Here is a 22,538-nt window from a genome sequence, read left to right on the forward strand (position 1 = left end):
CCCCTCTGCAGGGGGGCTGCCATGTTAGCAACCCCTGGCGCTCAGTGCTTCAGGGAGATTCTTCCTCCATGGAGCAGCGTGACCCCTTTTCCCTTCTCCGCTTCCAGATTCCACTGGGAAGTACTGGACGGTGGGCAACGAGGCCTCCGTCTCCAGCAGCAGCGACACGCCGGTGGACTTCTTCTTCGAGTTCTGCGACTACAACAAGGTGGCCATCCGAGTGAACGGGAAATACTTGAAGGGCGACCACGCCGGAGTCCTCAAAGCCTCTGCCGACACAATCGACCCCTCCACCCTCTGGGAGTATTAAATGCACTTTAGCACTTCCCTCTCTCGTTCCAAGCTCTCCATCCATCCGCCCCCCCTCCCTCCCCCCCTCTGTCTCCCCTATTCACTTTCAGTTGCCAATTTCTCATGTTTTCCCTGTTCGGTTGCCTCCCTTCCTAAAACAGAGAGGCTCCCTTCCCCGGCTGTCCTGCTGCTTCTCTCCCACCGTAGAAGTTTTGGGTTGATCTTGTCTCTTTGAAACTGGAAAAATGTTATTAACCTGCAGAAAACGGTGCACTTCTTGCGGGGTGTGTGTGCGTGTGTGTGTGTTGCTTTGTTGGAATACCAAACTTGGTCCTCAGAATTTGAAAGGGAATAAATCCCGCTAAAGTAGGGCAGCCTCTGTCGCCCCCTTTATTGGCATCTCCCCTGATGCCATTTATGTGGGGCGAATCTAATATTGACCTAAGCCAAGAAGCTAGTTTAGCGAAGCCTCTGCTGTTTCCGCTTTCTTGGTTCAATGCTGGCCATGTGGATAAGCCTGAAAAGGGCTTCTCCCTTCTTCTGTAGCTGGTCAGGATCTGTCTGTCTCTCTTTCCTGCTTGGCTTTTTCATAAACACTTCCTTTTCCTTACTCAGGCAGAGAAGTCTTCTCCCGGCACACCTTGTCCCTCCACGAAGTGTCAGGGGGGACAGCCAGATGGACGGTGTGTGGGGGATAAGTCCAAGGGTCAGTTTAGAGACTGACTTTGGCCAGCGAGTTAAGTACAGTTACTGAGGACTAGGAGCTTTGCCCCTGTTTTTAAAAATCAGCGAGCTGCTTTTGGTGGACCACTGCTACGTCATTCATCTCGTGGGGGGCTGAGCTTGAGGAAGAGCTCGCCCTCCGTTGCTCTTAGGTGCCCAGGGAGCATCTCTTGAGTAAAGGCTTGAGACAACCGCACTGCCTAAGCTGTGCCACTGCCTTACTCTCCCTCTCTGTGTCCCTCGGGGGCTGCAAGTTGTTCTTAGAGCCCCCTTTCCTCCCCTCTTTTATATTCCTGTCTTTGATATCTCGAAATAATAATAATAGAAGGGATCACAGCTACCTGTGAAATTACTGCCTGTCCATGACGGCATCTGATAAATGTCAAACTGCACACCTGATCTGCACCAGTCCCTCTTCCTTGCCTCCCATAGGGGGTGGGGGCCGTGAAAGACCTTTATTTTACTCCTCCGTGCCTCCCAACAAGGAGTGGTTGGCCCCAGAGCCACGGATGGTGTCGTTTCGCTCTTCCTAAGTGACCCTCTCCTGGCTGGGACTTGTCTGAAGGAGAGCCTTATCTCAGTCTTGTTTGTGTGGGTGCAGAAGCAGAGTTTGGGGCTGAGGAAGAGGCCAGGGAAGGTGGTGAAAGGGGCGTGACACTCACATTGCAGAGGTCTTTGAGAAGGGGGCTCTCTACGCTTTTCAACCGCTTCCTGAACTCTGTGGGGAAAGCGAGTTGCCGCTCTCAGTTCACAGGAATAGACAGCCTTTTTTAAAATTAGCAGCCTTTGCACAGTAATAGCACAGCACATTTCCTCTCCCCCCCCCCTCAATATAACTGGAATCCCTGCCCTACCCCTTAAGCGTTCTTCACCAAGCGGTCTTTCGGAATTGAGGCATCGCTCTCCCATCTTGGGGGCTACCTCTTCTCTGCCCCCCGCAGCCCCTCACGTGCCTCTTCCAGGGTTTCCCCCCAAGGCTGCTCTGAACCCCCTCTTGCCCCCCAGCCGATCGCTCTGCTTGTGGGGTTCCTGGGGCGACCCAAGGTGACCAAACAGCTTGTTTCTTGTCTATTTATATATGCTCTTTCCGAAGAGCCCACCTCCACTGTCTGTACTAGATTTGCAGCATTGTATAATCCATTTGTAGCGTGTTGCTTAACCATTCAGGAGTTTGGAAAAAGTCTTGTGTACCTTGGTTTGTTCTTCTGGGCTGCCTTTTTGGGGGTCCCCTCCTTTCCCTCGGCCAACCTGGGGCCCTCCAGAGGTTTGGCACCCCAGCTCCCATCTGCCGCAACGTCATTCAACCACGTTGGCTGGGGCAAGTGGTCCAAAAACATCTGGATGGCGCCAGCTGTGGCTCTTTGCTTGGACAGCCTCTGCCTGTTCCAGCACCCCGATTTTCCATGCACTGCAGAGGGAGGAAAAGATTCCCTTTGTGACTGAACTCCACCTGACCATCAGCACCCCTGCAGCCACGGCTGGAGCCCGCCTGGGTTTTCCTGTTGCCAAAATTCAAAGCACCAGCCCTCCTTTTGCTCAAGGCGGGAGGACGCAACAAGCCTTAAACGTGCCACGCACCCTTTGCCACCTTCAGGGGCCTTTTCCGCACTTGGTGCTAAATTCTGAAGCAACTGGAATGATTTGCCTTACGAGGAAAGGAGGGTCACTTCTGGGGTGGCCCAGGAGCTCTGCGTGGATTTATCCGGACATTTTGGGAGTGGTGAAGTCCAGGGAATTCTCAAGGGAAATACACAGAGCTTTGGGAAAGGGGGCGGCTGCCGGGGGGCTGAGTGTCTGCCACCCCCCCAAAATCCTTCAATACTTGCTGGCCTTCATACTTCATGCTGCACCCCCACCCCAAAACCCCTTATTTCATGGATGACTGTTTGAAACTTGTAACCCCAGCTGGCTTCCCCCATGTAACGATTTTTTAAAAGCCGAGAATCCTCCTTGCCTTTCTTCCTTGGCTGTTGTGGCTCTGAAAAAAAAAAACTACTCACGTTCTGGTATATTTGGTTCAAGTTTTTTTTTTCCTTGATATTTTTTTTTGTAAGTGCCATTTGTATAACAAGCTTCAAATGGAGAAGTGACAAAATTAAAAACCTGCATTCAAATAAGGAACAAAAATGTGTAATTTCTCTTCTTTTCCCCACCCCCCCAAAAACCCTCCTATACGTACATACACACACACACAAACACACACCCCATAAGTGTTTCTGGTTTGACTAAGCACACTTCAGAAATCCTACAAAGCTAATGCTGGTCAGTACAGACCAGGGTTTCCCAAACTTGGGTCTTCAACGGCTTTTGGACTAGAATTCCCATCATCCCTGACCCAGACTGGTCTTGCTAGCTAGGGATGATGGGAGTTGTAGTCCAACAACTGCTGGGTTAGACAGTACTGAGCGAGATGGATCCACAGCCTGGCTCTGTTTGAGACACCTTTTCCATGGGACAAGTCCTGTTGAAGCGCAAGTCCAAGCGCTCCATTGCCCCGGCTTTCCGTTTTGGTTGGTGAGCGCTGAACATGCTCAGTTCCCATTGCCTTTCTCCCTTCAGGTCCCTTAAAATAAAAATGCCAAATCCCTGAGTTCCTCAAAGCCTGCGGATCACTTCCCTCATGCACGACTCGTGCTATTTTGACCCTGTAAGCATAGATGTGAACTCCTAAACACCCGAGGCAGAACATTCAGGGGCATTGCAGACCCTACCTGTTTGTGGTTTGACTAAAGACACCTGCATGTTAAAAGATGGACACCAAGGATCCCCATCCCAGAATGCAAGAGCCACTCCGGTCGGCTGCTGCTAGGACTCCCCCAGCCCATAAGCATCCCTTGTCAGTACGCCTTTCAACCGATGTCAGCGACTGGGCTCAATAACTGGTTCTGCCCCGACTGGGCTAGACGACTGGAGCACTTTCAGAGACCTTCCAATCCTGGAAAGCAGGTCCTGGTGCCCTGGACTCAGAACTGTGCATTGTGAGCACCAAACTCGGCAGAGTATAAATAACGCAGAAGATAGCTGTGAAGTAGAACTACTTTTATTTCTAATAGCTACTGCAAACTAAAGAACTACTGGCTTGCTCAAGTGTGTTACACCTCCCACTCAGCCATCTAGTCACTACATAGATAAGACTCTCAGGCAGGAGTGGAAGAATAGAAGAGCAGTTTCCGCCTCCTCCTTTCTCAAAACATCAGATCAGGAGGTGCTTGCAATGGGAGGGGGTGAAAATATCAACACCCCCTGCCCCCAGTCTCTCTCAGGAGGAAGCGCTCAGCCCCCCTCACGTCTTTGATCCAAGAAGAACATAATTGCATGCTGGGTCAAGCCAAAGCCCCCCCCCCCAAAGTCCATCATCCTGCTCTTAAAGGTGCCAATTTTGGAAAATCTTGAAGTAGGACCACAGCTCAATAGCCCACTCCCCTACTGCGGTTTCCAGCAACAGATATCACCCTCATCATTGAGTAAATTGGTATACTGCTCTTCATGCACAAATCTGAGGGTGGTCTACAACATAAAATTGCAGGATTAAAACCACAAAATCCATAGCAAAAATAAAAACAAACCAATACTTGTCCGTCCCCCTCAAAAAAAACCCCACATTTAAAAGGGCATCAGCTGCCAATCACCCAAAGGCCTGGGAGAAGAGGAACGCTTTCATCTAGTGCCTAAAAACATACATAGTGAAGGTGCCAGCCGAAACTCCCTAGGGCCACCACAGAAAAGGCCCCGTTCTCGTATTGCCACCCTCTGGCCATCTCATGGAGGAGGCACATGAAGAAGGGCCTCAGAAGAGGAGGATCACAGAGTCTGGCTTTAGAAGAGGATTGGACAAATTCACACAGATGACTAGCTACCATGGCTCTGCTCGGCTTCCACAGTCGGAAGCAGCGATTTTTCTGAATCCCAGGTTGCTGGAAACTGCAGGAGGGGAGAGTTGCTTTTGTGCTGTGATCCTGCTTGGGGGTTTCCCTTTGGAGCGTCTGGTCAGCTACTCTGGAGGACTAGAGGGCTCACCTTGTACTATGGTGCAGCAGGTCTCAGTGCACTCACAATCTTGTACTATGGTGCAGCAAATAACAATATTCAGATTAAAGTCTTTTGTAAGACCACAGCATCCACACGCAGAGAGGAGGTTGGCCGCTGTATCTCTGCATGATTTACTCTTCTTGATTTGCTTCCTTCCAGCAGGTGGTGGTGAGAAGCCCTAGTCTCAGCAATGGAATGTGGTGGGTCATTTAATAGCTCCTCATGCAGAAAGCAATGCTTAGCACCACAGAACCATAGCATTGCAGAGTTGGGAGGTACCTGGGGGTCACAGCCCCCTGCCATTTGGGAATCCTAACTAAAGCATCCCTGATGGATGGCCATCCAGCCTCTGCTAAGAACATCTGCCTAGGAGGGAAGCCTCAGGAAAACACCAGAGAGCTGCTGGTCAGTTTCAGCAATACTGAGCTACCGTATTTTTTGCTCTATAAGGCTCACTTTTTCCCTCCTAAAAAGTAAGGGGAAATGTGTGTGGGTCTTATGGAGCGAATGCAGGCTGCGCAGCTATCCCAGAAGCCAGAACAGCAAGAGGGATTGCTGCTTTCACTGCGCAGCGATCCCTCTTGCTGTTCTGGCTTCTGAGATTCAGAATATTTTTTTTCTTGTTTTCCTCCTCCAAAAACTAGGTGCGTCTTGTGGTCTGGTGCGTCTTATAGAGCGAAAAATATGGTAGGTGGACCAGGGGGCAGTTCCAACACTCTGCAGGAATCCTGAGGAATCCCTACATTTGCCCAGTGCAGAGCGAGTATGATCAGAGCAGCCTGTTAGGAGTTATGTGTGCAGCAGCTTGTGAAAAGTGGGGGATGGATCCCCCAGGGCGGGGGGTCTCCTATAATGCTGTTCAGCAGCTTTCCAGACTGCGGCTGGTGTGTGAAAACGGTTGGTCCAGAGGTGTCTGAAAATAAGAAGCTGCAGCCGGGTGCTCCAGTCCTCGTTGCCAGTAGCAACTTGCTGGAGGTTCTTTTATTTGTGGCAGAATCCGTTCTGCAGCCAGGCTCTGCTTCTCCCTGCACAGCAAGGCTTGAGGGCAAGGGGAGTGGGGTCGCCTCTCCATCACCCTTTGGGAAAGAAGGGGCAGCCTTGCTCTGATTTGTTGTCTGAGAGAAACGGGGGCCCCTCAGCCTTTGGGAGGGGAAAGCCGCCCTCCTTGCAGGCCTCCTGGCTAACAGGCATTTGGTCAGCCTGCTTTGGACAGCAATGCTGCTGAATCTGGTTGGCCACCATGAGGACAGGAGGCTGGCTAAGTAATGGGGCTGATCCTGCAGGCTCTGTTATGCTCCAGTGTTGCTAAGCAAAGCATTTGGTCCCCTTTTGCTGTGAGATCCAAAGCCGTTCAGTGTTAACTGCAAATGCATGGAAGCCTTGTCTCAGGGGTAGCCTTAAAACAAACTCTGCTCAAACCCAGGGGAGCTCAACAGGGCTTATTTGAGAGTAGACCCCGGGAGTCTCCCATTGGCGACTAACAAACTGGTTCCATAAGCAATTCCAGCCATCTCAGCTGTTGCGCGAATTAACATTCATTGACGGCAGCCTTCCCAGATACTGCATATATGTTCTAAATGTGCAGCTGGACAAATGTTTTGTGCAGTGTCAGAAAAGTGCAGCGTGAAGCAAGTGTTTTTTTTGCAGTTGGGCATGTGGAGTTTCTAAGGAACTGGGCTGTGTCGATAACAGAAATAAGGTGAGGAAAAGAATGTTAAAAATGAAGATGAAGACCGGATCCTTTCACATCTCCCTAACCTGGCCAGGCAAGAGAGGCGGCCGTTGCCCTCTTCACCTCTCCTGTCCCCAGCACTCAGTTCATGGAGTTTGCATCTCGCCCCCCCCCCTTTCCAAGGCAGCCAAGCTGAACTCTGCTCCTCTTCTCTTGAAGAGGGGAAGGGTCTCTGACCATGGAGGGGCCGCCTGACGCTTTGATGCTGCAAGGAAGGAGGGCGGGGGACACCTTGGCTCTGAATAGCAGCTTGGGGGGGGGGCTTGGCTTGTCCTCCCTCCTCTTTTCCCTTCACCTCCCCCACCCCCACCTCCTTTATTTGAAGAGGTCAGGGAGAGAAAGGCAGGAAGAAAGACAACAGCCCCCAACCCCCTGCCCTGCTTGGGCCCAGACAGGCCTTTCTCCTCCACACAAAGGAAACGCTTTCTGCAGCAGCGGAGGCTCCAGCAACCCACAGATCAGGCTAAAACTGACATGTCAGGAGGGGGGGGCATGTGTGCCACTCCTGTTAAGAGGAAGGAGCAACAGAGCTGTCCATTAGTCCATTTTCAAATCAATTTGCAAATTAAATAAAACACAAAAGTCTCCGTGAAAATTCATCGAGTTTCTCCTGATACGCAGATCTGTTTGCAACTGTCATTTTTGCTTATTTGAACAAACCTGGTAAAGCTGGGGTCTTGCTTCCTAGTTCGAAGAGGCGCTGGAGGAAATCAAAACAGGGCTGATGGAGGAGAGACCCTGAAATAAGCTCTCTCCAGTCGTATTATGCAGAGGATCAGGCTGTCAAAGAGTGGAAGGCAAGGTGGGGGTGGGGGTGGGGTGGCTGACTGGGGGTGGGGAGGGATGCAGGATGCTCCCGCCCTTTGAGCTAATCTTGCTGGATGTGCCTGTCACTCATCCACACACACAGCTGCACATCCATTTAATGGGGGCAGATCTCTTCCTCGTGGGGAAGGCCACGTTACAAGCTATTGCTCTTTACCCTACACTGGCAAACCAAGGCGAGTGAACAGATCCCTGGCCCTCTCCAATTCTTGCGAAGGAGGGTGTATCAGAATTCCCCACCTGGTGAGGCAGGGGAGAAAGAGATTTGCCTTTAGAAATGAATAATCTAACCCTCCAAATGACATGAATTGCATCCACATGGAGAGATTTCAGTGCTGGGAGCTGGGGATATAGGACTGGTGTTTAGGGATGGAATCAGAAGAACTCTACTCTGCAAACACCCTGGTTATTATGGTTATATTATGGGTATCTTCTGCAACACATTGGCACACTGATAGTGCATCCATGGCAGATTTATCCTGCTTTAGCTTGTTCCACTATGGCATTCTTGCTCTCCAGAGGAGTCACGGCAAGAGGAAATCAGGATGAAAATAACCCAGAACATTTCCCATATAAGAAGCTACAGGATTTCAGAGGAAGAGTCTCTTGGATCAGACCAATGGCCCACCCCTTGTCCAGCCTCTTGTTCTTGCAGCGGCTGTTCAGATGTTTTGCCACCTATAACCACAAACAACAAAAGGTGGGGAGGAAACCAGAAGCCAGGTTGGGGGGGGGGGGAAAGAAACAGCCACCCAATGAGAGTGCACAAGGTTGTTTTAATTACAAAAAATTCAAATTACAATATAATACAGAGACTTTTTACACACAGAATATTAGAACGGTTTCCTACCAGAAGGTAAAGAAAAAATATTCTTTCTTCCTTTCTTTATTAATAAACCACTTATTCGTTTTTAAGCTATTGTTATACAAAGTTGCAGGACATGCACAATTTTCCCTCAAGAGGGTTTGTTCTTTTTTTCCATTTCTTTTCTTTTCTTTTTTTGCGAAGTGCAAATACAAGATTTCTCTCTCCACCTTTTAAGGCAAGTTAAATGCGACACTGCAAATTTGATAATAGAAAGTACCTGTTAAAATGTCAAGCTTCGGGTGTACAAAATACACACTTCCCTGTGTCTACCCGTAAAGAGAGATGAACTTTTTTAATTAAAAAAAAAAGCCACAAAGGAAAATGCAAATACAAAAGAGAGGAGGTCGTGAGAACCTGGAGCCCACAGGGGCACGTTGACAGCAGCCTTTGCTAACTGCTGCCCAGCCAGATGTTTTGCACTACAATGCGCAGCCAGGAGGGCCATATTGTATACTCATCACAGCTGTACTAGCTGGGGCTGATGGGAGCTGTAGTGCAGAACAACTGGAGGGCGCCCTGTCCAGGGAGCCTGGGTCAAGCTCAAGGGACTTCAATGTTATCCATGCTAAACCGTCCTAGTTCGCAGTGCAGCGGTTGTTTCCGGGCTGGACCTCTTCAGGCTATTTTTTTTAATCCCCCTATGCAGGAAAATAACACGGCAGGGGGAAGTGGCCAGACCAGAATCCTTGAGCTTGCTAGCTTTATGCGTGCAAGGATTTTTTTAAAAAAAAAATTGAGCAGAGAAGTGTTCTGTCATGAGAGGCCTCACCTGCATGGCCAGGTGGAGCGGCCTAGACAGAAGCACACCACTGCAGTGAGAAGCCGGCCTTCACGCTACGTCACAGCATGGGGGCAACGCTCTCCCATGTCAGACACACAGGTTTGGTAAAGTTTCCCTGGCCGAAGCTCAGAAAACCCCTCGCAAAGAGGCAATGCTCTCCCCGTGCGAAACTTGGAAAAGGCAACCAACATATTACCGAAGTTAAGATTCATCCTGGGATACCTGCAAGAAAGGAAATCCTGGCCACCTACGGGCCTCTTCCCTGCAGATGGCTGCCCTTTCTCCCCAACGTGGTGTTCTTAACACGGGAAGAGACTGAGAACCAAAATCTGCTTCAAGGGATGGGGTGGGTCATTGTTTAGGACGAAGTCGCGCAACCCCAAACAAGAAGCTGCAAAGAGAAAGGCGAAATGCTCACAGGGGGGGGAGAGGCAATTGAACAAGGCTGTTCAAGAAGTGCCAGGAGCTGGACCTTGGCATCTCTGTTCACGATCATAGGCTAAGGAGGTCTTTGCTCACATCAAAATGAGCAAGGCCAAAAATCATGTTTTAAGTCAGTATGGACCCCAAGAGGTTTTCTCCATTGCTCGTGGGCAGGCAAAGAATGAGGAAAGAGTGTTTCAGTTTCAGATGCAGTAAAAAAGGCACCGTCCTTTCAGTCAAAATGCCTCGATTTCACAAGAAGTGGATTATCCCCGCTTAAAGAATTATTTTACTCAGAGCACCAGAATGATGGGAGGCAGAGGCTAAGGAGCCATTCAGCTTGGGCGGGTATCTTTCTTCAGTATTTTGTCTATGCAAAGAGGAGGACCCCTGGCCAAATAAAAAACCTCATTGAAAGGGGCACCAAGTGGGGATGGGGTGGGGGTGGAGGAACAGGCCATCTCATCCATGCTAAATGGCTTTTGAAATCCACTGGATATGAAGAACAGCAACAGCTGAGCTTCCAATCTCTGGCTTACAGGAGCTGCCACCACCCAAGTCTCCATCTCTACAGGAAGCAGCCTGAAATGAATGGAGGCTATGAACTAGAGTCAGCACAGAAAATGGGAAGATGGGGAAAGGCCAAGGGCCAAGGGTCCAGCAAACTGCAATGAAAGGTCTCCAGTCGTACTAAGGCAACAGCAGCCAGCTTTAACTGCACCTCTGCCTTCTCCAAACTACCTTCACTCAAGTACAAACATCCACAAAGACCTTCTAAAATGCTACGGTTTAGAGATAACAAACGGTAAACTTCATGTGAGCTGGTCAAAGCAAAGGGGAAGAGAGCACAGTAGCCTAACAATAGGGAAACGCCATTGTTAGGACCTGCTTTTGGTGTGCAAGGATCTGCTCGGTCAGCGTTAGGAAGGCTCTAACCATCTTGGTAAAGGCACCCAGGGCCCCTGCACATGCCAGGGCGATTCTGCAGCCTGTTGGCAAAAACGTCAAGCTCCTTGCCAGAAGTTGAGCTTTGCCTCTGAGCACTGGCCACTCTGGGGAGTCCCCCACTCTGCACAGCCAACACAAACACTGTGAGCGCATCAGAATTCCCCAAGACAAAAAGGGATGCAAGGTCCTCACCCGCATCTTTCAAGACACATGGACACAGCATCAGGATGTCCCGGCACAACTGTCCATGTGCACATGAATGGGCTGGTAGGCAGGAAGGCCACCTGCGCTTCCTCTGCAACCTGGGGGTTGCCTCCCCGGGGAAATTGTGCCTGCTGCATAGAATGTGGACCTGGCCCAGAACGCCGAGCGCGCAGGGGGTTCTCCTCCCAGCGAGACCCACGGAAGGGAGCCAAAGTGACTGGGGGAAGATTCAATGCCGCTGGGCTTTAGTCTGCATGCACGCTGCAGAAGCAATCCTGGAAAGGCAGTGCCAACGGACAAACTGGGAGCGATGCACCAACACCAAGTGCTTTCAGAAGCAGCTTCTCTTATCAATTAAACCGCAGGATGGCACCCACAGGCCACCTCTTTGTCTACAGCTGTGATACAAGAGGGGTTTATTTCATACATAGCTGGTTGCTGCATGCACTCACACACGCCCAACACTTTCAAAAAATATCACCAGCGGCCCTCCCATCCTTTGTTTCCTGACAGCTAGCCCTGTTGATGTCGCTTTTCTCCAAACACAGCACCACCTGCATGTCCGGCAATTGCTACATCAAATAATCTTTTGTTTTAAAGTTAAGGTGCTAATGTCAAAACCTGAAGAGAAATCAACCAAAGAGCACTTGGCCAGCTGTATCGTGACCCCTTTTAAGAATCACTGAACAGGAGCAGCAGTGTCGACAAACAGCATGATTTTAAACTACGGCAAACATGGAACAGTCAACGCAATGGAACTTTTAAGCCAACAGGTTACACAGAACGAACTTGGAATGCAGGTATTGGCAGATTCATCCGCAGCGCGCACACACACACACACCTCCCTGCACACCTGTCCCACAGGCAGTTGTTCTCTCTCTGCAGCAAAGGAGTCATTGTTTCACTTTTGTTACACACTCCCTCAGCTATTCCCAACCTGGTGCCCTCCAGATGTTAGACTCAGCCCCCCAGCCAGCCTGGCCAATGATCAGGTGAGACTGGAGTTGCAGTCCAGGAGAGCCCCAAATAAAATGAGTGGGAGGGATTGAAACAGATCGGTTTCCAAATAAATAGGTGGTGGTGCTTGGGTACGTATTGCAAGGCAAGAGGGGAGGGCAGGAGGCAACAGCATCCCCACAGCTATTGGGAGAATTGTTTTGGTTGCCTCTCAGGGTTTAAGGTTTGCCCGTTTTCAGTGCCCTGGTGGAGCTCATGCAGGGAGCTCCCAAAACCATGAGCACCCTTCCATTCAAGGGGGAGGGGGCCAACATCGGAAGAGAGGGGAAAGGGGGGAGCTGCCATATCTGGCTTTGTCTGTGGCCCATAGTCCCAGGACTACGAAGGTCAAAGGGGAAGGTCGGGGGAGAGAAGAGCCCAACTCAGAACTGGTTCCACGCCCCCACTCCACCCCAAAGATGCTTTATCGTAATACTTCTAAAAGGAAAAGAGACCCAGAATTTCAAAGAGTAAGTGTGAAATGTATTTATTATTAAGCAAAAGGGCGGTTGGAAATTCTTCTCCATTGGAGTTATTTTCTGTGAGTTGCTCATAATCCTAGCAAATGAGAGCATCCCATGTTCATAGCTTTGCGGGGAAAAACTGTTTCAAATGGCTGGCGTTAAGTCAGGCGGACAGGATGTGATCCAGTGCTCATTCCTGCCGCGCTCGCCGCACAGAAGCCTTGGAGTGTGGACGGACCTGACGTGTCGTTGTGCGAGAAGTGGTCCATATCTGGCAACAGAGACCCCTCCTTGAAGCAGAGGCAGGACTGCAGAGCTCTGGAGTTCCGCAAGTCATGCAGAAGGTCAGTTCACTCCACAGAAGTGCTCAGGCACATGGGAGCCTTTGAAGGACAGGCTGCAACCGGCTGTGCATTTGCCGGCACTGGTACAAAACAGCCCTTAAGCCAAGGGTGGGGAATCCATGGTGGTGCTCCGGAAGCTGCTGGACTACAACTCCCATCATCCCTCTGGGCATGGGAGCTGGAGACCAACAAACCCTCTTTCAGCCCTGCCTGGAATAATCCAACTGGAAAGCTTTAGGCTGAAGGTTTCCACAGTGGGTCAGTGGCTCAAGAGTCCAAGGAAACCTTTGAACATAGGCAGAGTGCCCAGGAGCGCTTGGGTCATGATTGCCCTGTCCCAATTAACGAGGGCTCCACTGGCCTCGTGCAGCTCCATGTATGCAGGAGCAACTCTGCGATCTTCTGGGAGCTGGAAATGCCTTTCAAGTGCGCAGGGGGGAATTCCTTGACCTCCAAGCCTGCAAGATGCCCCAGAGTGCTTCAGACCACAACTAGACAAGTCAACGAGAGGTACTCCCAACATGCTGAAGACCCTGAACACCGACCACAACACCAGAGGAGGCAGAAGCTCGCCTGTGAAGCCAGCCGACGCTCACCCGGTTCCTTCCAAGGATTCCAGACACGTCACCACCCACACCGCCCTCCCTGCAGCTGTACCAGGATTCAACCCACAAGGCTTTCCATGTGCAATGCAAAGCCCAGCAGGAAGCAGTCGCAGGGGCAACGCACCCCAAAGCCATAGCACTGCTAAGTCAGAGGCCCAGCACCAGAGGTTTGGCTCACACACTTGGGAACTGTTCCAGCTACGGAAGCTGCATTTATTTTAAACAGATGTGGTCTCACGTTACATTGAGCTGCGCTGAGTGACAGCAAGTCTTCAGTTTGGCACCTCGGAAGAATCAGAGGCCTCTGATATCTCTTTGAAAAGCCAGACCCACCAACACACCGAGTCTGGGAAGGCTGGGTTGCAGCCAGTGCGAGTCCTGCTCAGAGTGGAGCCATTGAACTTCATGGACACGGCCAACTTAGGTTCACTGGTTTCAACGGGGCTACTCTTGAGTAGGACTTAGTTGGCTGCAACCCGCCGCCTGACTCCTGTGCCAAAGGCACAAGATGGGTGTGGTGGGAAGAGCTCTGCTGGGGTTTCTTCCTGACCTGAGGGCCACAGAAGCTGCCAATCTGGTGTTTGCAACGGCCTCTGCCAACTTCTGCTTGCCTCGGTGGTTTCCCATCAATGGTTTAATTTGCCCGTCAACCACACCGCTCAAAATCTGTAGCTGGCCGGAGCTGAACCTCCTACCTGATACTTTCCCACTCTCAGCGCCGTTTGGGCAGGCAAGAGAAACTGTGGTTTTGGCACGTGGGTCCGAGTCGTCGCTGCCTCTTGCCAGACAAGCACCCTGCACCCCCTGCCTACCTCACTGAGCGGAGAACTTCCTTCCTAGACGTGCGGCGGAAGCAAAAGGGTGCCAGGGCAAGCCTCCTGTCCCTTCCGCTTCCCGCAACAGAGACTGGGCAGCAAAGGTGCTGATCTTGCCTTGGGGGACGAGAAGACCGGAGGGGCGCCCAGGAGCGTGTTCAGCGCTTGCAGTTTACTGGGAAAGTGGAGAAAAGAGGAAGGGGCGGGCTGCGTCAGCCAGTGTGTGGACTTTCCCTGCAGAGACTTCCCAAAGTCCTGGCGCCGCCCCGAGCCGAGTCAGAACCGGTGTCGCGGCTGCGGGCCAAAGTGCATCGGGAGGTTGTGCTCCAGCGGCAGGTTCACCTGGGGGAAGTCATAGTTCACCCGCATGTTGGGCAGGGGGGGCACGTAAGGGGCAGGGATGGGCCCCATGTTGATGTGGCCAATGTTGTTGTAGAGCGGGCGGACGGGGGGCATGTTCAGCGGGTAGGCAGGGTGCACAAAGGGGTAAGGGGGCATTTGGTGGTGAAGGTTCTGCGGGACCGGCCTGGGGATGGCTTCAATTCGCGGGATTTTCTCCGCAGGCTTCTCTGCCGGGGGCCCAATCCGCTTGAAACTGTTTTCTAGAGGAGGAAAGAGAGACAACAACGTGGAGGGCAGGTAAACAGCAGAAGCAGCAGATCAGCTTCAACCTTTAAAGCGATGGGGGCAGGGAAGGACCAGCCTGACTCCCCCAGATGTTTATGGACCCCTGGGCCAATGGTGGTCAGAAGAATCAAGGGGTCTGGCAGCAGCTAGAGGAGAACCGGGCTGGCTCGGATTGAAATCCATTTGGAAAAATCTTTCTGAGTTATCTAAAAAGTGCAATGATTAACCGAGCAGCAGATTTAAAACTGTATAAATCCTACAGAACTTTTAAAGTTAAACACGAGTTATTCTCCATTTTCTAATACCGCTGCTATAAGAGATGCAGGCAACTCCCATGCTTCCTGCTTTAGGTCTACGGCTTTTGCGCATGATGGATTTTAGTCCATCAACTCATGCAATGAGCCAACTTTTTTTAAAAAAACAAAAAACAGTTTTCCCCTATGTCACATATATAATTTAAAAAGAAGTAATTTCGGTGAACAGCAAATGTACTCAAACTTATTACAGTGGTACCTTGGTTTGCATATGTTTTGGATTACAAACACATCAAACCTGGAAGTGCGTGTCCCGGTTTGCAACCTTTTTTTGGATTACAACCCTTTTTTTTGGATTACGAACAAAAAATTTTTGGAGGCCCCATTGGCGAAAGGACGCCTTGGGTTACAGCCTGTTTTGGTTTACAAACAGACCTCCGGAATGGATTATGGTTGTAAACCAAGGTACCACTGTACTTGCCATTGGAATTCACCTTTCTCAATCCTTTTCTCCAAACGTAACCTTCGGCTAAAACCCCACGGTGGTTGCAATACTCATGCCACGTACACAGGCCTGGCTGAAACCTGCCTGCCAAAACTCAGGCAGTGCAGCTGAGGTTATCCCAGGGTTATTATGTTATGTATTCGTGTGTTTCTATACTTTAAACTGCTCTGCGATCCTCAGATGAAGGGCAGTATAGAAGTTAAATAAGTGATGATGATGGTGATGGCTACAGACCCCTTGAGGCTACAGAATATCCCTCGGATGCTGAATTGTGCAAACTCTACCAGCTCATTTTCATTTAAAGTTTGCAAGATCAACCAATAGGCAGACAAACAACCAGCCAAGTGTGTCTTGTGTGGGTAAATCATGGGGCATTGGCAGAAAGTGCTTTTTGGAATTGGGGCTGCTCCATTCTCCAGGGACCCCCATCGAGCTCTGCCTGTTAAGGGGGGAGGGGGAGGCACCACCCACCTCCGTTTTTCCTCTTTTGCTCCTCTTCAGCTTCCTTCTGAATCTCCTGGATTATCTTCTCGTCATCCTCCTAGAAAGGACAGAAACAAACAAAAGCATCAGCGTAGCTGTTTTCTCTCAACGCCCAAACAGACGAAGAAGGAAAATTGAATTTCTGTGCCGAAATCGGCAGTGAGAAAATCTGCACAATTCTGCAAATTGTGCAGAAATATGCAAACCCGAGACTTCTGCCAATTTTGCACACATTTATTCTGCAAAAGTGTGTTGCTGTTTATGTATTTTCCCTGGCTATTATTAGAAATCTTGCTCGGCCACCGCATCTGGATCTCGAGATCACCCCGGACACTTTGAGGCCTGAGGGCCAGGGCCTTATTCGAAGAAAAGAAGACTGAGGAGGAGGAGGTTTGCAGGAATCTGAATTTGGTAAGCAGCGAATAACCACTTCCTGTGGAAACTGAGCACCATTTCAGCCCGCCGGGTCGCGCTAAGCCCCGGCTGCCACGAAAAAGAGGTTTGGGCGGACGCCTCTCCAGCGCTGTGGGTGCAGACGGCCGGCTGTGCAGCCGAACACCTTCAGCAACATCTTGGACTGCATTTGAAACTGGGGGGGGGGGGGCAAGCAGCAGGTGCACGGCCACACTGCTGACAACTTGCTGTGCGCTTGCACGAATCCTCACCCACACCGTGGAGCGTGACTAAGCCGCTTACAGGCAGAACACTGATCCTGCCGCAAAGCTTGCAAGACTGACGAAGCAGATGGCAACAAGCGGCGCCTCCCCCCAGCCCTGCCAAGGAGCAGCTGGAGTGATGCTAATCCTTTAAATGGCATCCAAGCGTGAAATGTTCAGGGGGCAGCTCCAGAGAGCCCCACAGCCGGGCTGCCTGGGAGAGGCTGTCTGCCATGGAGGAGGAGGCTGGCCTTGAATAATCAGATTAAGAGGCTCAATAGGGGAAGAGCTAGAAACTCAGGTCTATAAACTAGGCGCCAAATGGCTCCTGAATCCAAGGTTGTGGTCGCCAAAATGGAATGTCTAGTTGCCATTTTGGGACAAGACGGCTTGAAAGCCTCGTTTTTCAAATGATGGACTGACTGTGATGGATTCTCAGTTAAACATCTGGCCAGTGCAGATGACAACCTTGCGCTAGGTTAAGAAATTAAAAGAAGAAAAGTCACTTGATCTAGGGACATTCCACATCTATATTGGCCTCTTCCAACCTCTTTTTTTTAATGGCGACATGGACCATTCGTAACGGAGGAATATTCTTCACAACTGTGAGCAGGGCAGTGGGGGAAGTGAAGACAAGTGACAACGATTCACCGTGACGTTGTTTGCTGCTCCTGCCACACAGAATTTCTCTGCCTGCTTGCTCAGCTGGCTGGGCAGGGGCGTCTCCCATCCGCAACGCCAAGACATATGCTGGGAGAAGGGGATTAACCAAGGCAGGCAGGAAGAAAGAGTCCCCACCCTCACTCTGTCCAACGATAGGACCGGCCACAATCGCCAACACTGCTTGCCAGCCTAGACCTCACGCTCTCTCCAAAACGGGGCCATCCTTACTCCGTTCTCCTTTCTTTCCATTCTTCTTCCTCATCCCTCTGCATGTCCCCACATTCCACAGTTCTCAAAAAACCTCAATTTTGGAAGCATGCCCAAAGTTACATCTTAAAAATTTATGCAGAGCATAGGATCAAGGGGACAGAAAGTGAGAGAGAGATGTAGACTGCAGGACTAGTTGGAGGGAGAGTCTGGCTGCCTTGCGAGATGCAAAGAACTTCAGCACAGCTTGTTTTCATTTCCCCCTTTTAATCTCTTCCTGTATTCCACCCCCCATCCAATGTGGAAAACGCTCTGGATTTGGAGAGCGCCCTGGGACACTCCTGCAAAATGTGCTGTCTTTGCATAACACATGGATGGATGCAGGAGGCTTGCCAGCTTCCAGATTTGAATCTGGTGAAGCCCAGCACATCTCGAAACTCTGCCAAGTTTCCCCGTTCTGCTTTCTGGCGGGAGGAGCTCAGCATCCCACCAGCGAGAAGTCTTCTGTCCAGCAAGGCTGGTCCCCTCACTCCAATTTCTTTCCTGAGTCAGCAGGCTGCCTCCAAAAGGCTTTCCAAAACAGAGGCCCTATGGATCGTTGTTAGCAGACAGCCACTCAAGGAAAGCCTTTGCAGCCATGACTCTGACCCAGTCGTATCGCGCATCTGCTTTACAAGTGGGTAGGTGGCGAACTTCCCGCTTTGGGCCACGTGGCCTGATCCTGGATGTGAGAAGGTGCCCCTGAGGCACTAATCCCAGCTGAGAACCGTAATCAAGTTTGGTATTTCAAGGGCAGAGATTTTTTCTCCCACTACAAGCTAACACAGCAAAAGCTGAGAACAAGAGGGCAGAAAAATCGCCAATTATTGTGCTTGTGAAATATCACAGACCAGAGCTTTTCCTTCATCATGGCCTTTGGCTGTGCTGTTATGGCAGAGGTGCCACAGAAAACTGCATTATTTTTGTTGCTGCTGTTTCAACAGCCTAATGTTGGTGCTACTCTGGAATTAATCCCATCAGTACCACTGGAAGCACAACAACACAGGACATTTCTCTCTCATACACACACACACGGAGAGCAGAGCCAGGCAACTGCTTTCCTCAAATTCCCTTTCCCTCCAAATCAGAGTAGGATAAGCCCTGCTGGATCTGACTGACTGCAAGCCCTAGAAAGATTTTTGTGAGGATAAACCGTGTGGCTCCCTCCTGCCCCTGACCTGCCACTTTGAATTCCTTAGAGAAACGGCGTGATGCAGTGGTGACAGGTAGGAGGCCTGCATCTTGTCAGGTTCTGCTGGAGCAGCGCAGAGCAAGTCACCTGGGATTTCGCAGGTGTGACTGGGAGCCAGCTGCAGGCTCAGAGTGGGCGGGGGACGGACGGACTCTGTCAGCTCCCCACTGAAGCCACCATGGGGAGAATCCCCAGCTGCAGCCACACTGTATGGTTTTCCTGGAAGCTTGTGGATTTGCTAATAATAATAATAATAATAATAATAAAAAATTATACCCTGCCCTCCCTGGGCTCAGGCAGGCTAACACCAGTAAAATTACAGTAAAAACATAACAGGGGGGGGAAACAATTTAAAATACAGGTTAAAATGCAGCCTCGTTTTAAAAGTAGCCCATAGATCAAAACCATAAGGGGAGGGAAACATGAGGGTCAGACTGAGTCCAAAGCAAAGGCCAGGCGGAACAGTTCTCTCTTGCAGGCCCTGTGGAAAGATGTCAAGTCCCCCAGGGCCCTGGTCTCTAGTGACAGAGCGTTCCACCAAGTCGGGGCCAGTGCTGAAAAGGCCCTGGCCCTAGTTGAGACCAATCTAACCACCTTGCGACTTGTGACCTCCAAAATGTTGTCATTTGTGGACCTTAAGGTCCTCCGTGGGGCAGACCAGGAGAGGTGGTCCCGTAGGTTCCCCCCAAACAGCAAGAGAGCTTTGGCCAGCAATGTGATCTTGCCACATTCTGCCTGAGAGGATCTCCAAGGGGTGAGAAAAAGTGACCAGGCCGTCAGTTTGCTTGAGCAGCAGCACGGAGCCCAAGTCTGCACCTCCCCACCTCATTTCTTAATTCTGCAAACTGCTACGCCTCTGCCCAAATGCTGCTGAAACGCGCCAGTTTTCAGTGCATATTTTCACTTCACATTGCACACTTTCCTGCTCAGCTATTCGTTCTTTTGGCACGTGATTAATGTACAATATGGATTTGCATACTTTAAACAGAAATTGGGGGAAGCCTGGGAGGGGACAAAGGAGCAAAGCAGCTGCACACATGGCGGTATTAACGCCTGACACATATATAGGGGGCACAGTGAAAATGCCAATGTTTCTGCCTGCTGAGGGTGCAGAATGAAGGACGGCAGCATTCCTGGCAGAGCTTTATCCCAGCCCAGAAACTGCAACTTAAGAATTCACACAAGTTTTCTTCCCCCTGTAAACTGCCTCTGCCTGAGCATGCCAAAATATAATTGGGTCCCAAGATAGCAGTGCATAAACAAGACTCAAAAATATGAAAATAGTACTGTATTGTATTCAAAGAACATGGCTAGCAAAAGCTCATGTTTACCATACTCAAGTGGTGTTTATTCTGCTTTGTCCTGGGAATCTGAGCAAAATATTCCATTCTCACCCTTGTTAAATGTATATTTATTGCACAGTGTTTGTACATTTCGTATAATTTACGCCATAAAAAACAAGTTGTGCTTACAGCTAACACTCTACCAGCAAAAATAGGTGACATAACTTCTACCGGCCAGTTATGCACATGAAGGTTGTGGGTAAATTTCCAGGGGGTGGGGGCTGCAATTGCTTTTCCCAAGAATGCTGAATTCAGTGGGCGGGATTGGAAAAGGCTAATAGACCAAAAGGGATTTTCAACCCGTGTTCTATCTTCTGATATCACACACACAAATGCATTACGCTTTGGGGCTTAACTGTATCTTCATTTCCTCTCTCTGTTCTGTGGGTCTTCCTGTTCTTTATGCACTGCAAAAGCAACGGGGACCATGTAGAGAAGCTGCACCAACGATTAACATTCTGCACAGAGTTAAACCCAACCCAGCCCTTGCGGAGAGAAAAGGAGGGACTCTGCACCTTGCATAAATCAAGGAAACCAAGCAAATCTGCATGTGTGTGCTAATGTTGCGTAGTTTAGCCTGGTGTTACTAGCTATAGGTAATGCAGGCCGCTGCACAGAGCACAATAGCCCTGCTCCTAAGCAACGGGAATTTCATTTAGCAACTGTCTGTCTGCTGAGATGCCATTAAGTGTTGCCCACAATGGAAATGGAAGGAATCCTGAATGCAGAGTCAGCCTCCCCTCCCGCCATTTACGGAACAACAGCACAACTGATGGAAACATTTTATCATTTTTAGAATTTGTAAATATGGTTGTACTGTTTTTAGCACTTACGGGAACCATTTTATTGGTTTTAAAACTTGTGCTTTATTTTGCTTTTACCTTCTCCACCGCTTCAATGGCTTTATGCTACTTAAAGATCCCTTTAAATCTGTTAAATAATCTGTTCACCGAAATGCATTACCACCATTCTATTGATTATCCCCTTTTAACCAACTCGGTAGCGGAAGCTACTGGAGGGAGGGATGTGCTTGGTGTCTTGGTGGTGTCAGGAGGGCTGGCCTCTTCTCAGAGCTGCATCTGGAACTGGGATGCTACCCCGTCCCCCGCAAAGCTCACCCCAGAGGGTGGGGCATGGGATGTGCTCCCCCCTTGCAGGAAATTGGGTGCAGGCTGCTGGATCACTGCACTCCTTTCCGCTGGAGTGGAAGGGAAACAAAACGCATCTATTTTTGTTTCCCTGCTTCAGTAGTTCCAGGCGTGCGTCTCTACACACAGCAAGAGCACAGCTAAGAGAAAGAAAACGTGGAGTGTTGGGAAAGGGGAAAAGGGCCAGACAGGAAGGAGACATTCTCAACCAGCACAGAGTTCAAAAAATAAAATAAAAAATGCAATCACAGAATATTTCTATAGGGGATTTTTGTCCAGTGCAGCAACATCACCAAAAGATGGGAGGGAGGAGGGAGAGACTGGCTAATTATTTCAGGGTGGAGAAAATTTTTTTTGGCATTTTAAAAAGAGTTACTGGGAGCTGGTTTCTCCATTTGCAATGCATTCCCCCCCATTTTTGAAGAAATATTAATAAAAGGGCTTCCTTTTTCATGCATGTGCAGGCACAGCCGTTCCCAATAAGCTCTGAAATGATTTCATGAGGCAGACACTTCCAGGAGGGGGAAGGGAGGGAGAAGAGCTCCTTTCAAATCATTCCCAGCTTAGTCAGGGAGCGCTTGAGTAGCAAGAGGCAAGGCAGGAGGAGGGAGAGAGTACAGGGCTGGAATGGAGTCAGCAAGCAGGGCGGGTGGGAAGGGGGAAGAAGCCCCCCGCAGAAGGGAGAGCTCCTACACGGAGGCACAGGCAGCTTGCTCATGGCTGAGAACTAGCAGGGAGATGGACTGCAACCTATGGAAGGCAAGGCAAGCCTCTTTGGGGAAGGAGCTGGCTTAAGTGGCGTGTGGAAACGCATTCGTACGTGGCTCTGTGGACTCTTGTGCAGGGCAGCGGAAGCCTTCTTGCTGTGCCTTGGACATTGTGCCACAGTGAGAGAAACAAGGAATAAGGAAGGTGCTTGTGGAAGAGAGGTCCAGAGGGTGGCAACACGAGAACGGGGCCTTCTCTGCAGTGGCTCCCCGTCTGTGGAATGCTCTCCCTAGGGAAGTTTGCCTGGCGCCTTCATTACACACCTTTAGGCGCCAGGCAAAAACGTTCCTTTTTAACCAGGCCTCTGGTTGATCCAATTTACATCCTATGCCCTATGTGGCTCTTTTTGTGGGGGGCACTATTGGATTATTGTTTTTATTTTTATTTTATATATTATTATCTTTTTTGTGAACCGCCCTGAGACCTCCAGGTATAGGGCGGTATATAAATTCAATATGAAATGAAATAAAATGAAATGATGGTGTTGAATGGCCAGAGGGAGCAGACTGGGAGAAGGAGGTGTCGGAAGCTGAAGAGGCAGCAGGGCTTAGTGAGCTGGGAGAGGCTGGGGCAGAGAGAAGTCCAGAATCAAAGACCGAAGCAGA

General features: G+C 50.1%; 2 protein-coding genes across 3 annotated transcripts in view; one reads left to right on the forward strand and one right to left on the reverse strand.

Moving 5' to 3' along the window:
• The window catches only part of FSCN1 (fascin actin-bundling protein 1), a 36,913-nt gene extending 35,073 nt beyond the window's left edge, over positions 1–1,840 (forward strand). For both annotated transcript variants that reach the window (XM_053366015.1, XM_053366016.1), the window contains exon 5: positions 108–1,840. In XM_053366015.1, coding sequence (XP_053221990.1) covers positions 108–310 — 203 coding nt within the window. In that variant the 3' untranslated portion in view covers positions 311–1,840. The remainder of the gene's footprint in view (positions 1–107) is intronic.
• An 11,580-nt stretch (positions 1,841–13,420) lies between these two features.
• The window catches only part of RNF216 (ring finger protein 216), an 85,026-nt gene continuing 75,908 nt past the window's right edge, over positions 13,421–22,538 (reverse strand). The window contains exons 16-17 of the mRNA XM_053366008.1: positions 15,906–15,975; positions 13,421–14,650 (exon numbers count right to left, since the gene is read on the reverse strand). Coding sequence (XP_053221983.1) covers positions 14,325–14,650; positions 15,906–15,975 — 396 coding nt within the window. The 3' untranslated portion in view covers positions 13,421–14,324. The remainder of the gene's footprint in view (positions 14,651–15,905; positions 15,976–22,538) is intronic.

The sequence above is a fragment of the Podarcis raffonei genome, chromosome 14, assembly GCF_027172205.1.
Source record: "Podarcis raffonei isolate rPodRaf1 chromosome 14, rPodRaf1.pri, whole genome shotgun sequence".
NCBI lineage: Eukaryota > Metazoa > Chordata > Lepidosauria > Squamata > Lacertidae > Podarcis > Podarcis raffonei.